Raw genomic sequence first — 16790 nt, 5'->3', positions numbered from 1 at the left:
TCTCTCCTCCTGCCTTTCCTCAGGTTACAAAAAAAGTCTCTCTTTCTGGGAGATGTCCTACTATACCCAACAATTAGGCTTGCTACAGAAATAAGTTGCTCAGATCTATTGAAAAATTACTTAGACTAAAATTGGCATTTTAATTGGCATTTTTACCTAGCCTTGTGTATTAATGTACCATTTTGTTCATTTTCAAATATGATTTAGGCAATATCACTTACACCTGGGGTACAGAATGACCCTCATCGATGGCTGGCAGAAACAAAGGTAAATACTGCTTTTTAACAATTAGGCTAAGATTTAGCTACATTTCTTAATCCCTAATGTGTTTAGGGCACATTGCACAGAATGCATCTTTCTTACATGTACACTGTGTTGGCATAAAAGACCAAACCAGTGATTGGTAACTTCTGCTATTTCTTTTCCCTTTGGTAACTTTGTAAGCAACTTTTATCATGTATCTTTTAATCGTCTTAAATTTCTCATGCACTGAAAGACGTTTTTTGCTGCTTCATGAGACAAGACCTATCCCCATAGTATATTAGGGTCACAATGAGGGGAGGAAGGTTGACCGTCTGACTTGGGCGAAATTGCATTTGTTTGCTAGCAAGATTGCCTGAATTTATTGATGGGCTAGTTTGTAATGCACATGGGCCAGGAGTGAATATTGCCATAAATACTGGAGATAAGAGTTTGAATTGGAGGACAATGGCTATAGAGGAAACCGAGTCACTATTCAGATTGTTGATGCTGAAACTCTAGGTGCAAGTATCAAGAAGACCTTTCAGAGTACATGTAGTAATTGATTCATAAATCTGCCAGTTGAGTTCTTTTTAGTTATTAGTAGGTGAGTCTTGAAATGAAGGGGCCTTTGGAAATACCGTTTGCACCCCAAAACCAAACAGCCTTAATAATTGGTTTGCAAGAAATATGGCTTTACTCACTTGCTCTTTCATCGCCTGAGTTCCTTGCATTTACAGATGAACACTCTAAAGAGCTCAAAGGCATTGACTACTGTGGGGTGAGGCCCACATGCACAGTAAAGCTTCTGAGGCCCCCTTTACTGAAGCAACTCCCTGTAGCCTCTTAGAAACTGCTCCTAAATCTCAAGGAAATTGGGGTGCTACCTCCCATTAAGCATGAGGAACTGCATCTGGTTGGGGATGGGGGTTGAGCAAAACCAGCGAATTTGAGGAAGCACTTTCATAGTCTTCAAAGTGTTCTTTAGATCCTGGACTTTGACATGCTCGCGGCATTTTAATATCGGGAGTACCTAAATGACAAATGGAAGATTAATGAAATGGCATGGCAAACAAGTGCTAGCCCTTACTGAGGTATTTACTCTCATAAACAGACTGAAGAAATTAAGGATTCAGGGTAATTTTCATGGAATTATGATCTGTACCATCTGTATTTGTGCCATTAGTGATCTACTTGCATAGATATCCACCCAGGAAACATTTATCAGTATATTGTTCATTTTTTATGCTCAGTATAGCATTGTGGTCCTTGTTCACATGCCGCAATAAGCCACAGTCTCTTTTAAACCATTGCTTAATTGTTTAAATATAAATATAAATTAGAATTATTGTTCAGTTTTTGTTTTAGTTTTAAAAAACCTGCGCATTAGGGGAGAAACGGGACAAAAGGACTTATGAATGAATATATATGAAACTTGGGTGCAACATAAATAGAATCAAATAGCATATTTTCTTCTAAATGTATTTTATCATGAAATACACATTTTGAGCTGATAACTGAATCATAAAAATCAGAGAAGTTCAAAGACTAACTACATTCCAGTCCACATATGTCTGGAAGGTGCAGATCATGTTAGTTTGTACAGTGGTACCTCGGGTTAAGAACTTAATTCGTTCTGGAGGTCCGTTCTTAACCTGAAACTGTTCTTAACCTGAGGTGCCACTTTAGCTAATGGGGCCTACTGCTGCTGCCGCGCAATTTCTGTTCTCATCCTGAAGCAAAGTTCTTAAGCCGAGGTACTATTTCTGGGTTAGCAGAGTCTGTAACCTGAAGCATCTGTAACCTGAAGCGCCTGTAACCCGAGGTACCACTGTACTGGAATTTTCAGTAATTGGTTTGGTCAGAGCTGAATGTAGTGGTCACCTTTTGATGCAGTAGTGCCAAGAGCATCGCCAAATGCAGGATGTATCCATTTACAGCATACTTCTACATACAGGAAAGAATCAAGGAAGCTGAATCTGTGTACAGATTCGCCTTGATGGATTATGGAATCTGTCAGCTTTCAGCCATTTTATTACTTTTTGAAATCTGTCCTTAGCCTCAGGACTTGACAGGAAATAGAATTTGCCAGACTTGGATAAAGCCTGTATTGGGGTTTGTAAACTGCCCTGGCAAACCTGCAGAAGGGCTGTGAATCCCACCCGGCCAATGAATACATCTCACTTGAGAAGACATGAACCAAAACTGATGAAAATTTTAATGAAGCGTGAGGGGAGGGGTGAGAGAAAAATGATGGGGTGGGAATCAGAATTGTAAAGTTGGAAGGGACGAGTTGCAACAGAGGAATCACAACTAAAGAACCCCTGACAGGGCTGGCAGGACTTTAAACTGGAAAAGCTTCTTTTAGCCTATTGCATTTTGAGTTTGGCAAAGCTTTGCCGTAGAAGCGCGGTTGAGGAAGACTGCAGTAAAGGCCCTTTCTTGTTAAGTATTATGCAAATGCATTTTCTTCTAGACAAAACTTCAGTGGTTGTGTGGAGAAGTGAAGGAGAGAGAGACCAAGGAGAAGAAACTTCGGCGTCAGCTGCTGCAGAACCGAGAGCAGTTGAAACACCTGACCCTGAGCAAAGAGTCTGAGCACCAAAACCTCCTAGGCCAATTAGAAAAGCGGGAGCAGCTCCTGGATGAAGTTTACCAAGAGAGGAAAGGTGAGCTTGACAGGCCGTATTCATTAAAAACAAAATCCTTCTTAATTTCCCAGGTCAGTTCAACCCTGATTTATCTAACAGGCAGTAAACATTCCAGTTCTGCAGTGCAGAGATACAAGTTATCAGGAACATGGAGCTGAAAATGGCAGCCCCATGTCAACTTCCTCCCTTACCGTCCATGACATATAGCACAATTTCTTTCATGTTCTGATGTCCATTACTCTGCACATTTCCTCCAAACACACATACAAACAAGCACACACTTTGACAGCCTCAGCCAATGATGTGGAGCAAGGGTGGGGGAATCAACAATGCAGTGATGTTAGAGCACAAGATATTGTTGAACTGCATGTTATGGATAGGAAGGGCTGAACTGGGTTCATGGTAATATTTATTTCCTCATACTTATATCCTCCCCTTCCTCCCTGTGGCGGCACAGAGCAGCTGCTCATATAACACAACAACAATAAAAAAAACTTACAAAACTTTAACAACAAACAAAAGGTAGCAGTGTCAGTAAGAAGGTTCGTTAAACAAAAGGTTTTTTAGTTTGTTCCTAAATGAGGCCAACCAAATATTCATTAGGGAGGGGACCACCTCCAAAAATGCTTTTCTTCATGCTGTCGCCCACCTAGCAGAAGCTTGAGTTAACAAACAGGGCATTCCTAGCAGGTCTTAATAAGGAGCTCCTGGAGATGGAGTTCTGCCTAGTACTTTGGTCCTAAGTTGTTTGGGGCTCAGAAATTCACAGACCACCACTGCAGAGATTTGAGGATTAGGGTAATTTGATCTTCCCTCACTACCCATTTTTTAAAAAATGGCATTCCATACCAGCTGCTGTTTCCAGCTCATTTTCAAGGGCGGGCCCATGTAGAGTGCATTGCAGTAATCTATGTTGGAGGCTATTAGTTCATGGGTAACTGAAGCCAAGCTGTCCTGGTCCAGGAATAGCTGATGGATGAGCTGGAGCTGGCCATTGCTGTGCTTCAACACTGAAGACATCTGAGTCTTCAGCGATAATTTACGATCAAGAGTCACCCCCAAGTTGTGAACCTGGGTTTTATGGGAGGCACTACACAATCAAGAACATGGTGTCAATTCCCAGATGTGGGAACTGCAGATCCACAGAACCTCTGTCTTGCTGGGATTCATTTTAAGATTTTTGGGCCTCTTTCTGCCCCAAACTGACACTAGATGCTGGTCCAGCACTTCAGCAGTCACTTGAAGTTGGGTGGTTCTGCTGTTGGAGAGCATTCTGGTTGATAATGCAATTTTTTCATTTTTGCTTTGTGATCTCTTAGCAAGTTGCAATTACTGCTTTGCAAAGAGCTGTGTCTCAGAATATTAAAATACCTGGGCGACATGGGGTTTTATAAAATAGACAAGAAGTGAAATAGCTACTTTTCCAGCTGCAATGTTGGAGGCATACTGTGACCTGGATTGAGGCAGATATTAGATGAGAGTAGAGGACGGCATTTTCAGAAGTTTGTTCCTTTTGAGTTCAGAACATGCTTATCACTTTTCCTTACTTTAAGAAGTTCTTCTCCCACTTGAATGACACACAAAGAGTTGTTTATCTCATTTAACCCAAAGGATATGCAGAAAACACACACATATATATGTAAATATGGTAAATGTCAGGAGATGGCCTGAAATCTCTTTATGATTCCTAATGATGTCTAATGAAGAAATTTATCTGTGAATGATATCCGTTCTCCAAAGCAAGTTAATTCCCCCTGCCCCCACCCCGAAAGCAAGCTTCGTGCTAATTAAAATGAGTTGTGATCAGCTATATATAGGGTGAAGAAGGGAGCCCCAAAATTTATTTTTCAGCTACTGTTTTGCTTTTGGGGAAATGGGCATTTAGTACAGTCAGTTCTTAGAACTGAAACAAAGCTAGGGATCTTGTTATCTAAATGCCCGATTACCCAGCATAATCTATTAACACCACCATTTTGCCTTGTTTTTCTGCACGCTTTTAAAATATAGATATGGCTTCTCATATTCTCAGTGTTGCGCTTTCTGTATTTGCATACACATTCAACAGAAATGTCCCCATGGGATCTTGTTACTTTTCTCATTGCTAACTCTTTTGTAGTTCTGCTTATTCCACCACTTTCCCTTTTATCTTCCATAACCATATGTTTCACAAGCATACTGCTTTTCCCTGGTTTTGAAGAAGAGTGAAGTCGGGTTCTTGAACAGATTGTGCATTTTTGATGTGTCTGAAGGGTGCTTCACTCTATTGCATCTTGTCAGATGTATACCAAAGAGGTTTTAAGTGAAGACACATCTTCCTTACTCATTGCATCCGCAGGTGAATAAGCAAATGTGCACATACACTTGGTAAATGGCCAAACTAGATGTTATGGTAAATGTGTAGCAGCTGCCCCAGACACCATGCATCTAGTATCTCCCATTCCTGGAAAGGTTTTATATTTGGGAGGGGGGGATGAGACAAACTAGAACTGATAAGAAAAAATAGGTTGGTCACTAACCATGACTGTCATGATTTTCGCCCATACTAGAGCAGTAAACTTGAGTTTGCTACTGTATGTACACTCAATTGTGATCTTTAGGACCATATACGCTGTGACAGTAAACATGCAGTTGCTTCAGAAACTGGCTACTGAATCTTACTTTCTCCCTCCCCTTGCCTAAAGACTAGAATAATTTATATTGTGGTAGGTGTGACATCAATATACAGGTGTCCCCCCACTTATGCACGATCAACTCATGTCTGACCGTGTACGTCCCTGGCTCTTTAGAGCCTGTCAACTTCCTTCCCTCTCGCCTCATGGTTTTAAAATTAACTTTTATATCATTGCATTTTGTACGTTTTCCATTTCTAATTACACACATTACAAAGTAACTCAAGATTTAAATAAATATAGAAAGATAGAGAATTTCTCGTTACAAATCTTCAGACAACCCTGCTATTGATGTTAATTGCTTACAGTAATCTTTCAGATATCGTATAAATTTACTCCAGTCTTTTTGGAGTTCTTGATCTTGCTGGTTTCAGATTTTTCCTGTCAGCTTCGCCAGTTCTGCAAAGTCCATCATCTTCATCTGCCACTCTTCTTTCGTTGGTACTTCTTGTTGTTTCCATTTTTGGGCTAAGAGAATTCTTGCCGCCGCTGTTGCATACATAAACAGTCTTTTATCTTCCAGCGGTTCAGTGGGGCTTTGATTAGGCTGCTCAGCCTCCCCGCCTAACAACTGATGTGTGGGGTGGTGCAGCCGCCGCTTTTCCACATGCCCTCCATCCTCCTGGCAGCCCCAAAGCTTCAATCCTAGTTGCAGATATCTTTGTATGCAGTCCTTTTGGTATGCATTAAAGAGGGAGCAGCGGAAATAGCGTTAAGAGGGTGCTCCACACTTTACGTGATTTCACTTTGGCACGCGGGAGCCCGGAACGTAACCCCCACGTAAGTGGGAGGATGCCTGTATTCATGTTTTCCAACTCCTACCACTTCCATTAAGTGATGTGGAGCAAATTCTGACTAGGGAATCTATCAGGCCTGGAGAACCTATAAGCCTCCTGCTGCTATTGGATTCCAGCTCCCAACATCCTTAACCATTGACTACACTGGCTGGGGCTGATGGGAGTTCGAGTCCAACAACATTTGGAGGGCCAAACGTTCCCCACCTCTAATTTAAGGAATTCATGTATCGCCTTCCATCAAAACAACAATGGAAAAGTTATAATTCTCATCTAGAGAGGCAGTGTTTATGCTCAGCTAAGAAGAAAAGCAATTGGGAGTGTAACTCAGAAACATGAAAAGCATTTTGGAATTGGAAACAGTCACACCCACTATCATTTAAACTCCCAGAAGAATCGCAGTTCATTTTGCAACTATGCATATCAATACAGTATTGAAAAAAATACTGGGGGGAAAATAAAATCCATTGAGGATGAGATGGTGCCAAGAACAATGAGTAGATTTGTGTGCTAGCATTTTTGGATGTTTTAATTTTATTTCTCCCTTCTGAGTCACCCAAATGTATCATTTAGCTGTCTCATTCTCACAGTGGCATCAAGATGCTTGGGTGGTTGTAATTTTTTCCCTGTTAACATTTTGTTACTAGAAAGAAATGGTAATCCAATCAGCAGTATTTGCACACATCTTTGCAAGTCTTTTAAGACTTTATGAGATCCAAATGTCACTGATTTTCTTACGCGGGAGACTGATAGTTTTCAGAGAGAGATGAAAAAAGACATGAAAGTGGAAAATAGGAACATGATTTTTAGTGAGCAACTAACTAGATCTGGAGACAGGCCTAATTTCAAAGGTTAGAATTCATGTAGTTTTGCTTAAGTGGTTGTTTTATGATTGATTTAAATCATTTATTAAATCATTGATTTAAAACATTTAAATGACTTCAACCACTGAGTCAAATAAACAGTCTTCAACATTTTCAGATTCAGACATACCTTTAAGTAGGATGCAGGAGAATGTTAGTGAAAATGGTGGTGTAAATTGCCGGTGTTTGCTTATTCCCCCATATCTGGTACGGAAATCAGTCCAGTGAATATGATTGGTATTCAGAATATGATTGTTGCTTTCAGTCTGCAAGTGATACAAAGCTGACTATGTACCTCCCGACTTTGCATTGTGTTTCCATTGCACTGGATCATAGTGCATGTGGTCTATAGAAGGGCGTGGGAACCTTCTTTCTCTTGAGGGCCACATTCCCTCAGGGTAATCTGCCAGAGGCCGTATGCTGGCAGTGGATGGGCTGAAGCCAGTGGTAGTCACTGCCAGAATCAAAATGGGGAGGGTCCGCCCATTTCCTCTCCTCTCTTTTTGCCACCTTCTCCCCTCTTTAGCCCCCTGCTTACTTGGTTGCCAAGGTTGGGGCAAACTGCTATTGGCTGAGGTTTGTACTGCTCACTTGGAGAGGGATTCCCCCCTACTCTTCTTTCCATTGCCCCATCTGTTTTGGATCCCTGGGCCCCGTTTCCCCCCTCTAGCCCCTCTCCCATCAGCACTGACTTAGTCTGAAGGAGGTTCCTCACTCCTGGTCCAGAGACGCTGGAGGTCCAACTCAGATCAAGCTTTGCAAATGATTTGATGTGTGTGGAGTGATGCAATGTTGTTGTTGTTGTGTTAAGTGTCTTCCCTGAGTCCATTCTGACTTAAGCCAGAGAGGAGGGCTTGTCCACCACTGTGTAGAATTGTTTCCTCCTAATTTAAATGCAAAAAAATAGTTTTTAAAACACATGAAATTTCAGATCCATATACCAGTACTGTTTTGACCTGCTAATTTTGCAGTCTTTATTAGTTGCCAGATTCTGTAGATAAGGCCTTCCACAATGTCACATTATGAATACTTAGTCCTAATCTTGTACATGGGAAGTTCTGTTATTTTCCTTCTATTATAAAAGTGATTGCTACTGTTCATTATTGTAGTTCTTAGCTTCTGCTAATGTATGCAGCTGCCTCATTTAAACTTCATAATTATGGAGTATCCGAAGCATTAGATGTTATATTTTTCTATACAGCATAAGCTGATGTTCATTAAAGACCATTATTTTTGCATGGATTTTGTTCTTAGTTTTTCTAAATTGCGTAAGGGAGGAGAAATATTTGTATCATCCGAGCACACTCTTTGAATCGTTAAATCTTTCATAACTGGACTGAGCATCCTTGAAGTGTAATTGACAATTAGTTTTATATTAAACTAAAACTTTTGTTTTTTAAAGAAACCTCAAGATTAAAAGAAAGCTAATCTTCTAAATTAACCAGTGTTTAAAACCAATTCTATAAAAGCAAACATCAACGAAATGTAATAAAAACAGTAAATATTCATTTGATAAGAGCAATGAAAATCCCTTGCCCTTTGATCTCCGCTAATACATTAATTGGATTACTGTAGACAGCCTTGCATACAAAAAGATTTATGTGGCATAATTTTGCTCTGTTTACCTTCTCTCTCATAAATTAAAGGAGGGAACATCTTATAGATCCTTTTTATCTGTATTGCAGATAATTTGCTTTATTGTACATATATGAATTATGCCAGTTAAAAGTTCTGTGCATCAAAATTCTCTAAAGAGGATTCTGGATGGATTAGAGAGGGGCAATTTTTGTCTGTCAGCCTCATCCCTGTGCAGATGTAACGTTCTAGATCTCTTTAACCGTGAGCAAGAATTTGCAAAGACCCACCCACAAGCTTCCTTCTTCCTGCTTTCTCGCCAGAAAACTTCCTCTTCTCTTTATAGTTTGCTTTAAACATTCTGTAGTGTTACGTTGCCATTGGTGCTAAATGTGGTTAACACTATTGGGATTCCTCATAATCAAGGCTATAATTATAGAGCACAAATCTGGTAAGCATGCATGCATCATGACTTTGCTGATGCATATGAAATGCCATAGAATACAACACCAATCCTGGCCCAACTGCACTGGCTGCCAATTAGTTTCTGGGCCCAATTCAAAGCGCTGGTTTTGACCTATAAAGCCTTAAACGGCTAAGGACTGCAACACCTCAATGACTGCCTTCCTCTGTATGAACTGACCTGGACCCAGTGATCATCATCGGAAGCCCTTTGTGTGCCCCCTCCATGAGAGGTCTGAAGTGTGGCAACACAAGAACGAGCCTTTTCTGTGGTGGCTCCCCACTTGTGGAATGCTCTCCCCAGGGAGACTTGCCTGGCGCCCTTGTTACATATCTTTGGGTACTGGGCAAAATATATTCTCTTCTCACAGACCTTTGGCTAATTAAACAATCTATGGTCTTCTTAACTGTGTTTGTGGGGGTTATTGTTTGTTACTATGTTATGTGTTTTGTGTTTTCGTATTGCAAACTGTCCTGTGGTCCTCGGATGAAGGGCAGAATAGAAGTTCAATAAATGAAAATAAGTACATAAACAGGATACAGTAAATTGTAGATAGCAGAATTGGTGTGAGAGGAGGGAAGGAAAGAAGCCGATAGCATGCCTCAGATCCTCTCGTTTTGGGCAGCAGATCAAGAGCATCACTTCTGCACCAATTCAGATCTCACACATGCATCTTCTCTCTCTCTCTCTCTCTCTCTCTCTCTCTCTCTCTCTCTCACACACACACACACACACACACACACAGAGAGAGAGAGAGAGAGAGAGAGAGAGAGAGAGAGAGAGAGAGAGACTTTCTGGATTGAAAAATACTGATTTATAAGTCAGTTTGTTATTCTTGAAGAAATTAATGCGAAACATTCAGATAATCAGAAGAATTTGCCTATGCCTGGTTTAAAACACCTGTCAGCTGCACCCATCATGGCTAGTGGTTGGGGTGATGGGAGAAATGGCCAGAGTGTTCCCTGACCTTCCAGAAGAATTTCACTCTTTTGCAAAGTCACAACCTCCCTTAGGAAAATAATTGCCATAGGTATATATGTGTGTTATTGGAATCTCTTGCAGTGGTGACTATCATGAAAAGCAATTATTGCCAAAGCATTCACCAGGAAGTGGGGAATCTTAAACTCCCCTCTGTTGCTTTTTTGTGCTTTGGGCCTGTAGCAGTATGGAAGGGAGTATCTAAGAAAGTTGCTGTTCTTTAAATTTGCAGTCAACGTAAGAAAAGGAAGAGTTTTATTTGGAGTACAATTTGCATCAGTTTTGACAAGAATATTAAGTAGTTTAAGGTTAAATCCAGAGCATATCTAATTGGGGTTGCACTCATTATTCACATATAACTTACCCAACAACACAACTCTGAGCTCTGATGAATGGTGTTCACTTAAATAGCAAATAGCGAGGAATTATTCCTGCTTCTGTAACAAATGCTATATCACACACCCATTTGCAGGATAATGCTAAGTCACTTGTGTATACTATATGTTGCAGTATGGTACACAATTAGCAGGAATAGCTGCAGACCTACTTGAATTGTTTTTTCAGAAGAATAAAAAAATGAGAAATTAAAGAATAGAAGAGAGAATGAAATGTGTATGGAAATTAACACAAGGTCACTTATCTGAAACATCCGGATATCTATGGGGAATGCAGCTTTGTTTTGTTTTTATAGTTGACATTAAAGTTATGGGTGGCTGTCTTTTAAGTAGCCTTTTCCAATCTGGTATTGCCTCATTGGTTCTTGATTGGTGAACTGTGGAGCCCAGGGGGTCTGCATAACCCACCCAGGAAGTCCGTGGCACCATTCACATAACAAAAACTACCATAGAAATATCAACGTTTTCAAAAGCAGGGAGTCCATGGCTTGGCTTTTGAAAAATGGGGTCTGCAGTACTTGGCTAATTGGGAACCATGGCTTTAGATGTTTTAGTTTAAAACAGGCATAGGCAAACTCGTCTCTCCAGATGTTTTGGGACTACAATTCCCATCATCCCCAACCACTGGCCCTGTTAGCTAGAGATCATGGGAGTTGTAGTCCCAAAACTTCTGGAGGGCGGAGTTTGCCTATGCATCTATGCCTGGTTTAAAACATCTATCAGCTGCACCCATCATGGCTAGTGGTCAGGGGTGATGGGAGCAATGGGCAGAGTGTTCCCTGACCTTCCAGATAAAAATGAATGGATAAAAGACAATTCTGTGCATGCTCAGAGTGTTCAATTCACTTGCTCTATGGCTCAGTTTCCTAAGGGCTCTGTGGTGCTTAGTTAATGGGAGCCAGCGTGCACTTCAATTAAGAGATTTGCGCTGTGTTTTGGTGTATTCTTCAGCGCCCTGCTGAGGCAGCCTCCTGCCTCACGCGGAGTACAAAATTCTCTGCCACAGGGTGTGTTGATAGCCTGCAACATGGTTTAATTTAAAAGGGAGTAGACAAATTAATGAAAGGATGAGGCTATCAGTGGCTACTGATCATGGTAACTCTATGCTACCTCCAGGATCTTACGCAGCATGCCTCTGAATACCAGTTACTGAAGAACTACAATGGACGAGGGCCATTGCCTTCATGTCTGGTTTGTGGGCTTCCTAGAGGCCAATGGTGACTCCTAACTGGTCACTGTGGGGACTTGATAGCATTTGATTTCACCCAGCAGGGCTCTTCTTAAGCTCTTAAATGCTGCTGTGTATGCATAGCGGAGAACTGAGTTGGACTTTCTGACATACCTAGACCACGCCTGCTAACTGGGCAATAGTCAATAGTTTGGGATTCGACCTCAGATTGCCTGAGCCAGCCATTGCTTCAGCCCCCCCCCCCTTTCCCCCTACCAACTCTACAAGATCACAAGTCTGGGATGTCATTGTTTTGATGACTTTTTGGTGTACTTTCCCTTGCTTCAGAGAGATTTCCAAGGTGGAAGATTTCTTTACCTTTTACTCCGGTTATCTCAAACATCTTGCCTCCCCCTTTTTTTTTACAGATAGCGTACAATGTGTTTCTGTTATCTTATTTTTAATTGAGGGAAGTTAATTTCCAACAGTAAATGAAGGTTTGAAATTCTTACATGATTCTGATAGTTTTCCAGTGCTTATCCCTTTTCCATTCTCCTCCCCCATTGCAGTTGCTTCAGTGGATACCATTATTCCTTCAAACTGTTTTTTGTTTTTCTAGAACAGAGAAATTCTGTAATCAAAGAACAAGCTGTTAGACAACATTTTTTTTTGGGGGGGGGGGTTGTGTGTGTAACTCATAGATTTATCTTTTGACACCCCCCGGGTGTGGATTAAGTATCTTTGCATATTTTTAGAGATAGAAGGATTTTCCCCCCACTGAGAATACTTAAATTATGTGTATTCTGGCAAACAATCAGCTGTGATTTGCTTCATACAAACATATGTGTGTACCTTTGATGTCTGACATAACCAGAATTGGATATCTCTATCCTCAGGCTGAAGCAGCTGCACACAAAACTTATTTTTCAAAAGCTTTTGTATAAATTGACCATTCTTCCCTCGTCTTAAACACCGTGTGGTGTTTTTGCTTTCACAAATATCTGCTGGGGATTTTGAGATAAATCAGAACCTCTCGTCTTTAGTCAGTTTTGAGAACACTATCGTAGGCTAATGGTAGACAGGCCATAAATACCGCTTGACTCATGCTCCTTTATTAAATTGATCTTGACTCTGTCGCTGGACCCCCCATTCTCCATCCCTCCATAAAAATGTCCACCTGACTTAGCCTCTTATTTCCTGCCTTTATTGCCTTTTAAGTGAAATAAGTCTGCTTTTGAGTACCTTGCTTAATGCCGTGTCCCCACCCCCCTTATATTAAACTCTTTCTCATGTGGCCCTCTATTCCTCCCCCTCCGCACTCTAGTAGCCTATTTGGGGAAGGGCCATAGCTCAAGAATAGAGCACATGACTGATGTCCTGCAAAATTGTAACCTGGAGTTGCATAGAAGTTGAGAGAATAGAAGAATCTTGCAGATTTTTTGGGAGAACAAGAGTTCCTACAGAATATAGAAAAATAAAACATGGAAACAATGTGGCACAAGGTGTTATGTCTTAAGCTCTTTCATCACGGCATCTATTCCAAACACCATTAATTGTGCTGTGCTTGTTAGTACTTGGATAGCAATGAACTCCACACCTCAAGGTGACACAAAATGTATGGTAACAAATGTATGGTAGCATATGTTAGGCAGCTTCAGCAAAACCTGTATAAAAAAGAGTGACCAACTCTCTTTCAGTTTAAATCCCCCCACAAAATTTCCTTGCACCTGGAGTTCTTACTTGGCACAGATAATGTAGAAAAGCTGCTACTGATAAGCCTGAATGAGAGGGTAATTTAGCAAAAGTGATTCAAGTGTGGGTGGAAGATTAAACTAACAGGAAAATAATGTTCTCCAGGTCCAGTTATAACCAATACTAATGTTATCTCATAACAGAATATCACAGTTTCCCATAATTTTGAGTTGTGGAGATTTTTTTTCAATAGAACTGCATTTCTCCCTAAGAAATGCTTCATCTGAATCTCCTGAGCCATCTTGAGTAAATTTGACAACCATGAGGCTGAAAGCATCCTTTGGGAATATTATACCAGGCCATTGGGATGGGTGTTCATCTGTGGTGCGTCTGAGAAACAGTTTATGAGCAGATTCAGATAGGTCGCCGTGTTGGTCTGATGCAGTTGAAATATATATAAAAATAAAGAACTTGTCCAGTAGCACCTTTGTTGTTGTTGTTTAGTCGAGTCCGACTCTTCGTGACCCCATGGACCAGAGCACGCCAGGCACTCCTGTCTTTCACTGCCTCCTGCAGTTTGGTCAAACTCATGCTGGTAGCTTCGATAACACTGTCCAACCATCTCATCCTCTGTCGTCCCCTTCTCCTTGTGCCCTCCATCTTTCCCAACATCAGGTTCTTTTCCAGGGAGTCTTCTCTTCTCATGATGTGGCCAAAGTATTGGAGCCTCAGCTTCAGGATCTGTCCTTCCAGTGAGCACTCTAAGACCAACTAAATTTGTTCTTGGTATAAGCTTTCGTTTATGAGCACTTAGCCAATATTCAAAGGAGAGAAACACGAAAGCACAGGTGTAGAAGGCACACCCATGTAATTGGATAGAATTGTTTTTGTTGGCATATGTCTGTCTTGGGAAACAATGGAAGAGTGCGCCTTTGGGGGTGAAGTCAAACTGTTGGAGAGTTACAGTGCCTGCTGCAGCTAAAGCATTGTACTGGATGGTACAGTGCATGTTCTCGTGGAAGGATACAACCCTCTTGTGGAACTCAAGTGGGTATTGTATCTTGTTGAACAGTGTGAAGAGTCCTTTTTGGCTGATGAGGTCAAAGACCTATTGATATAAGAATTAGAGGCCTCAGGTGTATACTTTGAGTATAATATGATTTTAGATGTTTTAAATGTGTTGTTTTAATTCCATTTAACCTCTTAGATTGAAAGGTCTGCTCTCGGTGTCTTTTCTAGGACCCTTTATTTTACAGCCCCTGTGCTCTCTGTCCCAGAAACAATAAGGCTAATCTATCCCTAGGAATGCTTGGGGTGGCATAAACAGATGGCTCAAATGGCTTCCAGGATGTTGTTCCAGGGCTCTCATGAATTCACACCAGGGTGTTAAGGATTTCTGATTAACTGCTGCAGCCAATCAGAAGCCGTGCCCTGGCTCCCGAACTGTTTCGGGAATCGAACAGACTCCCGGAATGGATTAAGTTCAGGAACCAAGGTTCCACTTTATTGCAATAAAAATACTGGGTTCCTATCTGGATTCTGGGCCTGCCTCTTTATTCCTTGGTTCCATGTTTTTCTTTAATTTTCCCTCGCCTCGATATTGAATCAGAGGAGTGAGGAGCAAATTCTCATGGCACTATGAAGGCGATGTACAAGGGGCACCTGCAGCTGGTGCAGTGAGAAAATGATGCCACAGATAGAACAATATGCAGGTGAAATAGACAGGGTGGGGGTGAAGAAGAAACTGAGATCATGAAGTCAAGGGAGAGAGGTAGAGGTAGCATGCAATTGTGCTTTCTTATATACGGGTCTTATGGAAGTGGCCATCCGCTGGGACTGAAAACTCAGAACAAAGAGGTGCCAGGAGATTCAAGCTATGGTCTATCACGGAGATAAGAAAAGCAATAAAGACAACAAGCATTGCGGCAAATGGGTTGTTGGATTCTATCATTAAAGCACACCTTACTTAGCTGATAATTAATATATCAAATCAGATATGCTGTTTGCAGGAGTGCCAACTTCTTACACAGCTGTATATGCTAGATAATGAAACATTCGAACGAGCACAACAAAAATAGAATGAATGGTGCATCCTATCTGAAAAAGGAGGGATTTTGACTAGCAAAGGAACACCAGTGTACACATAGCTATAATTTCATACAATTTTTGCTTTCCTTGCTTATGTTTCTTGGATAGTACAGTAGTGACTTTCTCAAATTAAAAAAAAAGGAGGCTGGACCATTAATGTAGTTATTTGCTAGGATAAGTCACTCTTTTCAAACCTCTGTGTTTTTGTTTGAGACTGATTAGATCCTTCAAAAGAGAGAGATCAATTTGGGCAGGGGTAGATTTTTTTTGGGGGGGGGGTGCTTGAAAGTGGAAGTTATCCTTCAACTGTCTCAAACCTCTCAAGTTTATCAGATATTCAAAACAAACAAACAACTCCTTAGAAACAGTATACCGGTACCTATTTGTTCTCCCCTGATTCTAGAGGGCACCCCAGAACCTTTGGAAGGTGGTAGCTCCCGTTGTCCAAAATATTTGCCCCCCCCCCCCGACAGGGCAAGTGTGCTCCCTCTCCTCAACAGATAAAATTTCCAGTGCATATACAGTGGCACCTTGGGTTAAGAACTTAATTCGTTCTGGAGGTCCGTTCTTAACCTGAGGTACCACTTTAGCTAATGGGGCCTCCCGCTCCCGCCGCACCACCACTGTGTGATTCCTGTTCTCATCCTGAAGCAAAGTTCTTCACCTGAGGTACTATTTCTGGGTTAGTGGAGTCTGTAACCCGAGGTACCACTGTACCCAAATGTCTAAAGAAAGAGAAAAGCCCACAGTGACTGAGCATTGTTCAGTGTTAGCATTTCATGAAAAGGAAAGGTTGTGTTGCATTTGTGTCTTGGGAATCTTTCAGGCAGCCTTTTTATTTTAGTGCCATGTTCAGAACTTAATCCTTTAAATCCTTTCCTATGCTGCCAGTTTTATTAATATTTGTTTCTGAAGTAGTCATATGGACAAGAAAATGAAAGCCGTTACTGCTCCGGTATTAATTAAAGCCACTTCCAAATTGGTAATAGTGTTAAGTTTTTGTCTTTTTTTCATTTGCCAAGCTAGCAGTTTCCCACATTTGTTAGCCGATTCAAATGTCCTTTGTCTCATCTGTTTGATTTTCCATTCTATTTCCTGGTTCATCATTTTCATATATTGAACTTGGTATAACTTTATTTCTCTCAGAATCTCTTGTGACTTTGGTTTCGCTCTCAATTTCCTCTCTCCCTCTTTTATTTTCTCCAAAATTTTAT

At 41.0% G+C, this 16790-nt stretch overlaps 1 protein-coding gene across 8 annotated transcripts in view; it reads left to right on the top strand.

Annotated features, from left to right (window-relative positions):
- Window positions 1–16790, top strand: part of CEP128 (centrosomal protein 128) — a 221780-nt gene that overhangs the window by 81558 nt on the left and 123432 nt on the right. For all 8 annotated transcript variants that reach the window (XR_014547550.1, XM_083611522.1, XM_083611526.1 and 5 more), the window contains 2 exons: window positions 208–267; window positions 2717–2909. Coding sequence is in view for 7 of the 8 variants with exons in the window: in XM_083611522.1 (XP_083467648.1) it covers window positions 208–267; window positions 2717–2909 (253 nt within the window). In the remaining variant the exon portion in view is untranslated. The remainder of the gene's footprint in view (window positions 1–207; window positions 268–2716; window positions 2910–16790) is intronic.

Source organism: Podarcis filfolensis, assembly GCF_964270895.1.
Source record: "Podarcis filfolensis genome assembly, chromosome: 1".
NCBI lineage: Eukaryota > Metazoa > Chordata > Lepidosauria > Squamata > Lacertidae > Podarcis > Podarcis filfolensis.
Note: the sequence above shows the minus strand (reverse complement) of the source record. Positions and strands in the feature narration are given on the sequence as shown.